Source organism: Dipteris shenzhenensis, chromosome 5, assembly GCF_047967505.1.
Source record: "Dipteris shenzhenensis isolate YYH24624 ecotype China chromosome 5, Dip_SZ_1.0, whole genome shotgun sequence".
NCBI classification, from domain to species: domain Eukaryota; kingdom Viridiplantae; phylum Streptophyta; class Polypodiopsida; order Gleicheniales; family Dipteridaceae; genus Dipteris; species Dipteris shenzhenensis.
In genome coordinates this window covers 19,118,219-19,129,772 of record NC_141600.1, presented here as the reverse complement: position 1 = coordinate 19,129,772, position 11,554 = coordinate 19,118,219, and the positions used below count along the sequence as shown (strand labels likewise).

The window sequence follows — 11,554 nt, the reverse complement described above, 5'->3', positions numbered from 1 at the left end:
AATTTAGATGGAAATTTATTTTCGCGAGCTGACACGTGAGGGGCTGCCCGCGCCACGTGGCGGTGACCGCCGGGCCGTTATAGCGGCGCTGCCCGTCCGGGCCGGGCCAGGCTCGGGCAGCCAGAGGCCCGGGCAGCCTTCCCGATGGATAACGCGCCAGGCGTGGGGGCCGAGGCTGCGGATGGCCGCCACGTAGCGCGTCACGATGGACGGCTGGCATAGCCAAGCTGGCCTGGGGGGAATATAAACCCTTGGATGCGAATGGAGCGGACGGCGGGGACTTCGCGCATGGTGGGGGATGCATCCTGGCCGTGGAGTGTAGGGCTGGGGGCAAAACGGACGGCAGAGATGGAGTGGGGGAAGGGAGATATGGGCCGTGGGATGGGAGATCGACGGCGGGGAAGGGGGAGCGGAAGGGGAGGGCGGTTGACTAGGATGGGGGTCGCTGTCGGGGGGTGACGTGGAGGGGGAGGGGGGCCAGGCGGAGACGAGGGGAGGGGTGACGTGGATGAAAACGGACGGTCGAGATTGGGTTGATGGAGGAAAGAAGATCGGAACCGTAGGGAGGTATGGGGTGACGAGGCAAGAGGGAAAGTACCGAAGCAAGGGGTGTGATGGTGTCTTATGCAAGCTCGTGCTGAGTCATCATCGTCTTCTTCATGTTCTTCTTTTTGTGAAGCATCTGTGTTTTTTTGGAGCTCTGTGCTTTTCCGCCATAGCCAGCCTTTGGAGCTCTTGTCCGCCATAGCCAAGCTCCATAGCCAACCCCCCCCTTCAAGCTCTTCCCGCCATAGCCAAAATTCCTCCTTTTCCCCTCCCTCCTCCTCATCTCTTCCACTTCTCCCTTCACATTGCTCCCATGACTCCTCTCTAGCCCTCCCTCCCCGCCCCCCCCCCTCCCCCCCTTCCTCCCCCCATGGAGCGTAACCGAGACGGCCGTCGCCACCCCCCTCCCCCCCGTCGTCCCCGCCTCCCTGGCCCCAAGGACGCCTCAGGTGAGCATGGGATCTCACTCGCTCATTGCTTGCCCCTGCTCCCCTTCCCAGATTTGCTTAAATTTCGTCCTGGTGTTCGGTTGCGACGGAGATTTCAGGCGCTCTTCCAATCAGCGCTCACCCAATTTCCCTACCTCCTCACGCCTGCATCTGATACGGACAATATTGGTCGAGTGCACTTCTTGGTTCCGTTGGAAGTTGCATTCCCTGAGAATGACCCCGTCCTGGCAGGAATTCGGGTGGATTTGCAAGGTGTTTGCAGTCGTGTAGTTTGCCCGTTTCAATCAGCGGGGTCGGTATCAATCTGATAGCCTGGTTAGGCGGTGCACAATTTGCAGGTCCCCGCAGACAACCCGAAATGGCAGAGGCCAGTTTTGCCTGCTTTGACCGGTCGCTCCTCAGAGGGATTTGCGCTGTGTCGTGGATGTTCCCCGTTCACCACGGCATTTGGTCTGATTTGTGATTTCCCATGCTTGTGGCAGATGAAGATGAGCGAATGGATGACGCTCCCGACTCGAGGCCGTGGGAGAGAGCCAAGAAAGAGAGAATCAGTTCGTTTCACGTTTCCGCATCGGCTAATCCTCGAAACAAGAGGAAACGCCAGGGACTGCAAGAAGCGCAGGCTCAGGTGCGCAGCGACGTTTGCGATGATGCGGATGAATCTACGGAGGAGACTGAAATGGCAGCCTCCGAAGACGATGACGAGCCTCCTCCACCTCCGCCGATTCTTAGGCGGCCCGGAAAATCTAGGGGGAATGGAAAGGTAAAGGTGAGGCTGGCTGTGAATGTTGCACAAGTGTGATCTGCAACAAGGGTTTTTGAACAGATCTGGTTGGGAACTTTGTGCTGTCTAACCAGACTGCATCGGTGAACTTGCAGCAGGAAGACGAAATAGTGATGAATATTCCACCGGTGCCACGGAAGGCGCGATCTTCTATGTCGTCGAGTTCTAGATTTACATGTAAGGAAACATGCACTCTTTTTTGGTCCAACAAATATTGACGTATCTCGGTGCTATTGACCTTGGAGGGACTTTGATGACAGCGAACTTGAGACGGCCGCAAGAGTCTCTTCCTACAGATGCTTCTCGGCAACAGTCGCCAGTGGCACCGCAAACATCTTTAAACGGGATCTCGTCTCCCAACCTCCTCGGAAAGCCGGCGGGAAGAAGACTGGTGAGGCATTCTTGCTCTTCTGTGCGCACCATTCTCGGCAATTTAGATGCCCTTGTGAGCGGAAAGTCTCAAACGAAAAAGTCTCAATTCTTGCAGAAATCTACTGGGACGAAAATTCGGGCCATTAAAGTTCCCAAGGTAAGGAAGGTGTGTCTTATTCGTAAGCTAGATACCAACAAAGTGTTTTTCAAGCATAATTTAATGAAGTGTCTCGGTGCGTACAAAACAAGATGTGAGAACCAAAGTACGAAAGGTATGTAACCGTTCGGTTGAACAAAGTAATGGGACTCATACATTGTCTCTGAAAATTTGTCAAATATGCAGGTGTCTGAACCCACGACGATATCAGATCAGGAAGTGGAAGTTGCTGAGGCACTCTTTGTCCTTGCCAGAAGCATGCCATCATCGCATTTAGGAGTTTCAGAGTCCAAAGTGGAGTTGAAGACAGAAAGTAGAGTTGAAGCAGAGGTTAAAGCAGCCTCTCCTCCTCACTTGCCTGCTCCTCCTCTATCTGTAGGTCTTCATAATACTCAAGGGCCTGGTACTCCCAGTCTTCAAACCCCAGGCAGTACATACAATGGATACACTCCTCCTCAGGTCCAGAATGCAACGGCAGAGGGTATGTTTTGTATCATGGCGTTAGCCTCTTGAGATGTGCACGAATGAATGTCAAGATTGCAGCTAATATGCTGTTTCTGTCACATTGCAGCTCCTAAAAGAAAGCGACCTCGGGTTGTAGTAAAGCATGAAGAGGGAAGAGCAACACCAATACGGATGGTTGCACAAAGTTTAGGGTCTTATTCTAGTAGCCCATCTGGAGTGACACATTCTCCTGTTGGAGAGACCGAGCAAGCAAATCTGCCAGAGAAGAGTCAGTCGCTGCTTGATGAGAGTCTTAGTCTACAATCTGATACTCGTCCTGTGCCTCAGCTGCATGGTATTGACGATGCAAAAACCAGAGGTCAAGCTGAAGCAAAAAACTCTGAAGAGGAGACACAAAATAATGCGAACATGGCAGAGCGGAAATCTGGCTGCTCTGTTCCTTTAGTTGCAAGCCCTGTCAATGTCAAAGCTGAAGCTTCTGCAGATATTTTTGTGAAAAATGATGGTTCTGCAAAAGTGGAGCTTCTCAACAGGTAATTAAGGCACTTCAGTTGACATTTTTATGGATGGGTATTTAAATCCTGTTACAGATGCTTTGTGTCTTTTCTTAATAGTAGTGTTCTGTGTTTCAGACCTGGTGAATTTGTCCACGATAACCACGGGAGTACTTCAAAACTAAATATAGATTTGATGGTGAGTCTGAACCCTTTGATGAAAGATGTGAATACTGGATTGTCTTCTGCTAGCTTATGTTTAGGGTGCACAGAGAAGCTGACTTGATGTTATTGGTAGGCCCCTCTGAAAGCATCATCGAAGGAGGAAGATGCAGTTGATCTATCAGCTGATAAACACACTTTATCTGAAGATGCTTCTGTAAGTTGAATCCCTCCAGCCTGCCTCTTTGTAATGATAACGTGGTTTCTGATGGGCACATGAGAGATGGGTGGACCTGTCAGGGCAAGAGATTGTAGGTGTTCAAGGTCTGCCTGTAAGGTAAATCTTAGTTATCTTTTAATAGGGCCTTTGTTACCCTCTGATGAGAAAGGTAGGAGAACATGACAAACGTGATTGAAAGGAGCAAGAGCTAGGGAGAGGTTTGAATGGTGCGAAAAGGGAGGGTGGCTAAGAGGGTGGACAAAATAACTCCTCCAGTAATTGAACATCAAAATAATTTTTTACGTAGTTGTTTGAAATCCCACTCATTAATGAGAATGCTTTGGCAAGATCACAAATGGTTAGGCTTCATTATTTGACTTCCTCTTGAGATCTATGGAATTGTTCGTTGCAATTTTCGGCATTTGTAGCAGAACATGCTTTTCAATCACTTGTTTGTTGGTGTAATGCAGATCAATCTGAAAAGTTATCCTGTAGAAGCCCTTCACGTTAGAGTAGAACAGTCGTTGGAAGATCACAAAGATGTAAAAGATACAGGTGTGGGCTTGGGGAGAGAATCAGAGGAGGAGAGCAGAAAAAGCAAGGAGAGGACTGATGGTGCGAATTTGGAGATAAAGCCAGAGCAGGAGGTGCAGATGTCTAGCCAGCCAAAGACAGAGATATCCTCCCAGGTGCAGAGAGGACTTAAAGAAGGGGAACAGGAAAAGGAAAGTGAGCCTGCCAGGATTCCTGGTCCTGGGCCAAGTAAGACTCAGAAGGCTGATACTGGTATGCACAAACCTTCCACTAGTTTGGTGTATTTCATTGTCTTGAATGTGCGGAATAGCGGTAGTCAAGTTGTTTCATTTTTTTGTTGTGTAAGCGAGGATGAAATGCTATGTGCATCTTCAATCCTGAATGTGCATCCTCAATAATGATGCAGATGTTCCACTGACGACTTCATTCCATTCATCAACACTTTCAACTCAAGTCAGCTCAACGGCCCCTGTGACTTTGGCTGGCTGGATGGCTGGTTTGCCCCCATTAGGGTGAGTGAACCTCTACTTGAGGTGACATTGAGATTGAGCTTGTGGTTTCTACCTCCATGCATTCTCATTCAAGGTTTGCAGGTACTATGGGTCAGGAGCTCCGCCCTGGCCTTCAGGTGCTTCCCTTCCAGGATCAAATCTTGATGGAAAACCAGCCCATCCAGCTATGCAGGTGAGGTGAAACTTTTGAAAGATAACAGCATGCAACTTGTTATGTCACAAATTTGTTAGCTCCTTCAGTAGGTATGATATATTGCTCTTGTCCCCCAACATATTTTGCTGCTTCATTAGTAATAATCTTTATGTTCGTAGTCCTTCGAAACCTCCTGTAGGATGTGGCACAATGTCATGGTTTTTGGTTGCACATCTGTTTGATCTGGATGTGCTTATTTATTGCTTCAATCTGCACATGTTAGCTTGGACTGGCTCAAAGGTGTGCATACATGAATCTCTATGCTGTGTGATCAGAGTACGAGGTTAAGTTTTTATGGCATTTGAGTTTAGACAACATTGACCCCTTCTAAGGCTACTCTAGTCAGGTTAGGAGGTTCATAGATGACTTGTTTGACCCAGAACTTGTTTGGAATTGATTTACCTCTCCCTCTATTGTTTCATTATGTTTGCATTGACAGAAATTTCTTTGTTTTAATAATTGCTTGCTACATCTCTCTCTCTCTCTCTCTCTCTCTCTCTCTCTCTCTCTCTCTCTCGCTTGCTCGCTCACTCGCTCTCTCATTTCTTGTTCTTGTTTCTTCGTGTTGTATTCGATATTGGGTTAAATTTAATAACGTTTGGTTTGCCTAAGGGATTCTGGAATCTCTTTGAAACTCATATAGCAGCTTATGCTTAGGCACTGATGAATGTGTCAGTGTAGCTTGCCTTATCAAGTTATTTTTTGAAAGCTTTACTGTGTTAGCTTTGTTTCATGCCTGTCTAGTCTTATGGAGGTATACAATCATTGAGTTACAATGAAGTTAAATGTATAATTTGCCTTCAAATTCGTGTTGGTTCCAGATTGTGAACTAATTAGAAAGACTTTTACTCCTTGTAGCACTTGCAAGGCCATAAATAGGATCATGTATATTATGTGGTAAAAACTGATTTCAAATATAACTCTAGTGTCGGAGCAAAACATGGCAGACAAGCTAGAATTGAGCGCTGCTTAGGACATACTATAATAAATAGAAAGGTATCAGCAGTTCGTGTTAACAATTTCTTGAGAATTGCAGCAAGGTAGCTGTTCTGTATTTGAGGAGCCTTGCATGCACGTCCATTTTCTAAGCTTTAAAAAAAAATAGTGTGTCCATTTTCTTAGCTAACAAGCTTTATACTAATTTAGCTGCCACATGCTGCCCATTTAAGCTGACAAGCTTTTTTACTGATGTAGCTGCCACATGCTGCTGTTCTGCCACCTCTTACAAGGATGAAGCGCTGTGCGACTCATGTTCATGTTGCCAATTATATCTACCTCGAGCAGCAACGTTCACGGCATACTCTATGGCCAGCACCGCTTTGCAGAGCCCCTCCTTACAATCTAAATATTCCACCTGTGAACATTCTTGACAAGGAAAAAATAGGTAGTGCATATGTTGACCTTAAACAGAAGGCTTCTATGCAGCAGGTATGGTGTTACTTTTTGAAACTGCAGAATAGATTTTATTTGATAGTGTTTGATATAAGCATTCATTCTTGGATTGCTGCTTACAGCCTGGAACCGCATTTACAACTAGCAACAGCGTGTCTGCACCCAGTCAATCAACAGCTAGTGGAGTTTCTGTTGAGACTGGAGCAGGGACAGCTGCTGGGAGTGTTGTGAACATGGCACATGCCCAGTACATACAGGCTATGATGCAGCAGAATGGTTTTGCCTCCTTTTCTTTTCCATTTAATGGACCACCAGGCCAGGTGAGGTGTCCTGGTTATGGAGTCTGTTTTCTTCGTCAGACGCTTGTTATTAATGTGCTGGGGTTTTTCAAAGGACAAATAATGGCTATAAGCTGGCAAGGAGTCCCCAGGGTTGGGTCTAGGCATCATAAATGGTGAAATTGGACATACGATGGGTCTTTGCTTCGAGAGAATGTGGGCCTTTCCAGTTTATAAAATTTAAATAATGCAAGTGCAATGAGAAGGAACGTTGAGGAAGAAGAGCATCATTTGGTCTATTGTGGTTCTGGTTCATGAATGAATGTTGCAAATCCAAAAATTTTCTAAGTTCTAGTATTAGTGTATGATGTCAAGTGATGAAAGTTTTTTGAACCATTGAAGACGTTATGATGTAATTGGCAAATACTGCTATCTTGATCTGAGTTCTAACTGCATATGCTCTGCAATATTGCAGGCAGCCCAGTTTTTCAATAGCTTTTATCCGGCGCATTTGATGCCCTCCCTTCCTCACCTTCAGTCATTGGCCCAGCAAGCTCCAAACTTGCTGCCGGCACGGAAGCAACAACAAGGATTACGCAATCTGCCACATTCAAGTTCATCCCAGCTTCTACCACCCCTGCAGCAGCAACCACAACAGCAGCTGCAGCTACAGCTTGCTCCCCAGTCACCTTCGAACTCTCAACAGCAGCAACAGAATCATATTGGAACTTCTTCAACCCAGCATTTTGGAGCTCACTCAGAGAAAGACGGCACTGCAGGTGGTGAAATTCACTCAACAGCAGAAAGCAGGTTGTCTGCCATGCATAGAAGTATGTGTGGTCAAGGACCTTCTAACCTCCCAAATCTTAACATAAGTCCTTCGTCTTTGATGCTCGCAACTAGTATACCTGCGTTGCCCTCTCATCATCAGGATGTTTCTTTGATGGCCACTCTAGGAGCAAAGCAGACCAGCAAGTCCCAGCAGACTCAGTTTCAAGGCCAACAGCCTGCATCTCTATCTTCCATGCAACAGCAATTGATCCCACAAAACACAGGATCCGGGTCCGGGCTTCAAATGAAATGCCTTGACCAATCAGTATCGCAGGGATATTCGCCCGCGGCATTGTCAAGTATGAACAGGGGTTCTGTGGGTCCTGGTCCACTGGGACTTGTATCTGTCGCTTCTGTGATGGCGACACAGGGTCATGCAGTGCTAACAGGATCACCTGACAATGCTAGACTTCATCCCCAGCAACAACAGAATTTCGGGAGTCATCAGCAATCACATCAAAGGGCAATGCATAAAACTTCTGCATCTGCCAGTGAAGATACTTATGTACCTAGCAACATTAAAGGACGGGACTTTATTGAAGACAAGAAATCCTCACTGAAGCAAGGCGGGGGTCCTCCCCTAAATCTTACAAGAGTAGACATTGAGGTATCCTCATCGTCTATACAGGGCTCTCCAACCAGTGGAAGCAGTGCACCAAGTGCTCGACTGGCTAATAATGTAGGAAGGACATTACATATGGCAACTCCCACGGGGGCTCGAATTCCTAGATCAGCTCCCCCTGTTGGAAGTGGACAAGTTTCTCAATTGCAGAATCAGGCATCAAAGCAGGCGATGGCTCGCACTAAAGCCGTCTCAGGCACAAGTTTACCACCAGTGTCAGCTCCATCTACGAACCCTGCTTATGTGGAGATAGTTTCTCTGCCTGGAAACATGGGCAAATATTCAGCAACAACTCTCCCTTTTACTGCACAAATGGCTCCATGCAGTCAGGCTTTAAAGCAGAGTCAAGGAGGAACAGTTAAGACTAGTCAGAAAGGCCCAGGAATGCCCACAGCTTCTGGTGTTCCACCTCAAGTAATGCTAGCTTCAGCAATAGCCAAAAGCCAAGGGCCACTGCCCCGCAATAATCAACCAGGAGCTTCTTCCATTGGCACTCCTCCTCGGATGCCGCCTTCTGTGTCTGCACCTGGGCTGTCATCTGGAACTCTTTCCTTATCATCTACACATTCGCCATCTGTTCCTAAATCTTCTGGACCCCCTGCATCAAAGAGCCCATCTAATGGGAAAGGCTCCATCCCTATGTCAAAATCAGGGCCCGTCTCTGTCAAAAGAGCCCCTGTCAGTGGTCCAGCTATATCTTCCGTCATGGGCCCTGGTCAAAACTTGTCAGCTAAAGCACAACTGCAGCAGAAAAATCATGCCCAGCTACCCATGCCACAATTTTCCCAGCAACAGTCAACCACACCAGGGCAGCAGCAACAACAAATGGGAACCAAGCATCAGTTATACCAACAGCAGCAGCAGCAAGGAAGTCAGTATAACAAGACTTTTCCAGCACAGTCACAATACAGACCCCAGCTTTTTCTGCAGCAACACCATCAGCAGTATTTGCAGCAGCATGCAACGCTACAGCAACAAACATTGCCTCAGCAGGCACAACAGGCTTCTCAACATTATTTTCAGCAAAATACTCACACTTCTTCTTCCTCCCAACATGGCCATCCACAGCAGCACTTGCGTCATGATCACCACCCACATCCTCAGCAACAGCTGCAACCCGTGTCATCTTCCTCAGGTGCCACAACAAACAATGGCTTATCTCTTAGTCCAAATTTGACCCTGGGAACTGGAACACCAGGGAATATAAGCAGCAATACAAGCTCTGATGGAGCTGATCAGTTTCAAGGGTCTGGTTCAAGAGCTAATCCACCTAAGGCTGTGTCAAGTCCTGGGAATCAGTTGCATAGTGGTGCAATTGCAGAAAATACAATGATGTTGCATCCACCACCGAGTGCAGCACTCTCAGGACAACAAGTAAGCAGTCCGCATAGTGGCTCATCACATTATTTGCAGCTAGCTCCTGTCGTTGGAGCGAAGTCCATAGAGCAGAAGGCTTCCCCTGGTAAGTGTTTAATTCCATCTGTATTCAAGTCATTTTGAATTTTCAATCACATTTTTTGGGCATTTAAGAGTTGGGGAATTCTTTTGTGGGAGGGGGCTGTTGGGTTGACTGGGGTATGATGCATGCATGGGTGTTGTATGGGTAAAGTGTTTTAAAGCTGGTTTTGTGTGGTCATGTTTGTGAGTTCTCTTGAGAACGCGTGCCTTTAGCCCTTGTATACATTCCGAGGCTCATTATGCCTGTTAGCACGCTTGCTACTTGATAGTTATATTGGATAAAGGTTGAGAGTGCTTGAGACTGCCTTGCTTCATTAGTATAATAACGCCCTCGCGCACACACACACACATACACATACTGAACATGGCTTGAGCTTTCTCTATGGGTTTTTATTACAATTACTTGATTGTGACGAGCATTATGTTCATATGTAATAGATGGCATGAACCGGGAAGAGATGAGCAGCATTCGGCATCTGCCATCTTCTTCACCTTCCCAGACACCCCTTATCTCGAATCCTACATCTTCTTGACCTGACATCTATACTGCAATATGCAACATCAAGGTTATTAACAAGGTGGAAACTTTGATCCTTGCCTAAGCCACTTTTTGGCTTTTGGAGGCAAAGAGCTGATGAGATGCCCTCGTTGGACCAAAGCACTTCGCTTGGATGTTTCTGCGGCTTGTGTTGACTATAACGCTATCAACTTTGACAACTTTCTGTGGGATTGTATGTATCAGAACCTGGCATTCTATGGACTTCTGCTATTTTCATTTATATACAAGCTGTTCTGACACAAGAGCACTTATTTATTTGGTGCTGGATGACAAAGTTGGAGAGGCATGGTCATCAGGACTTCCCTGTCAAGCTTCTGATGCATGGAACACGGAGAAGGTAGGTCAGTCCATACATAATGCAACTGTATTTGGTCTTACCCAATTTGTTGAACATTCAAGAAGAGACTGCAGCAGATTACAGACTGGGAGGATAGACTTTTTCAGGGATCAGTGTTTGTTCAGCGCCCTCCAATTGGCAGTGGGCTTTCTCTAGATTCACCTGTTCAACTGTACAATTTCCTATGTTTAGCTATTAATACCTTTTTGTCATACTGGCTTGACACCCCTGCAATAATTGTAATTATGGTGGTGTGGAGTGTGCTGCTAATTACTCACTTAGATGTTTCCTCTGTATAGGGCAGTCTTCCACTTTGTGGTACTATTCTGAGGATTTACATATCTTGTAAGAGGCATTTTATGGACAGAAGAAGCATTTGTGGGGATATTGGGCTGTTCAGCAGTCTGACTTCACCACTGCTTCTGAATTCAAGGTTCAAATTGAGCATAAACTGCAGTGTAATGGGACTCTCTCTCTCTCTCTCTCTCTCTCTCTCTCTCTCTGTCACACACACACGCATGCACACACGCAGTGTACACGCCATGGGAATTGTCCTTTAAATACGTGCTTGCATCTACAGCAGCTTTCTTTGCTTACTCTTGCATGTCAATTGTAGGACAATAAAGTAAAGCGCATTAGGATCTTCAAAAACCTGAGAGATCATTGTACAAAAGTTTTTTTGCATAAGTTGGTTATGCCTGTGCTTGCGTAAGTTTTGAAAATAAACTCATTGATTTTACCAGACTTAGGCCCGTGTTCATTTTCCATCATGGGAGAGAGGCGAAAGAAAATTGCCAACGTCTAGATGAGGTCTCCGAATTTGACACTTGTTACAGGATGATTTCTTTAGTTCTGAAGTTAAACGATCATTCATTTTTTGCTGATTAAACACATAAAAAAGCAGGTTGGTTTCATGGAAGTATCACTTAGCAGTAATGGAGAGAGCATTATAGACTAGGCTTTTGGGGGTTACAAAAATTGCATGGACCTAAAAGTTCTGATGTTCAGTTGTGGCCTTAGCCTGCATCAAAATTCTCAGCTCTACTTTACGTGTAGGCTAGCAGATTCTTGCCATAGCAGGAGGTTGGAAATTTTTCTCTATAAAAAGTTTTCATAGTGACAGGAAGTTTTCAAGTGCTTGGCTGAGTTGGCAGTTGTGGCTTTCCCTATGGATGTAGTCCTCACAACT

The 11,554-nt window shown here is 46.3% G+C and overlaps 1 protein-coding gene across 3 annotated transcripts; it reads left to right on the top strand.

Annotated features, from left to right (window-relative positions):
• Window positions 1–916: 916 nt before the first annotated feature.
• LOC147901712 (uncharacterized) lies at window positions 917–10,816 on the top strand. 3 transcript variants are annotated; one of them, XM_087374475.1, is made up of 17 exons: window positions 917–995; window positions 1,478–1,764; window positions 1,878–1,956; window positions 2,040–2,170; window positions 2,267–2,317; window positions 2,495–2,789; window positions 2,880–3,306; window positions 3,406–3,466; window positions 3,566–3,646; window positions 4,120–4,435; window positions 4,590–4,695; window positions 4,777–4,867; window positions 6,083–6,316; window positions 6,403–6,600; window positions 7,034–7,388; window positions 7,515–9,473; window positions 9,908–10,816. In XM_087374475.1, the coding sequence occupies exons 1-17, from the start codon at window positions 917–919 to the stop codon at window positions 10,000–10,002; spliced, it is 4,845 nt and encodes a 1,614-aa protein (XP_087230601.1). In that variant the 3' UTR covers window positions 10,003–10,816. The 3 variants fall into 3 exon arrangements, with proteins under 3 accessions (XP_087230601.1, XP_087230600.1, XP_087230599.1); XM_087374474.1 differs by having other exon boundaries at window positions 2,267–2,308; window positions 7,034–9,473; XM_087374473.1 differs by having other exon boundaries at window positions 7,034–9,473.
• The last annotated feature ends 738 nt before the right edge of the window (window positions 10,817–11,554 follow it).

What these genes read in the sequence shown, in the direction of transcription:
- LOC147901712 (XM_087374473.1), top strand. Translation starts at nt 917, where the DNA reads ATGGAGCGTAACCGAGACGGCCGTCGCCACCCCCCTCCCCCCCGTCGT. An exon ending in CCAGAATGCAACGGCAGAGG is followed by an intron (nt 2,790 to 2,879) that starts GTATGTTTTGTA and finishes GTCACATTGCAG; the next exon opens with CTCCTAAAAGAAAGCGACCT. An exon ending in GACTCAGAAGGCTGATACTG is followed by an intron (nt 4,436 to 4,589) that starts GTATGCACAAAC and finishes ATAATGATGCAG; the next exon opens with ATGTTCCACTGACGACTTCA.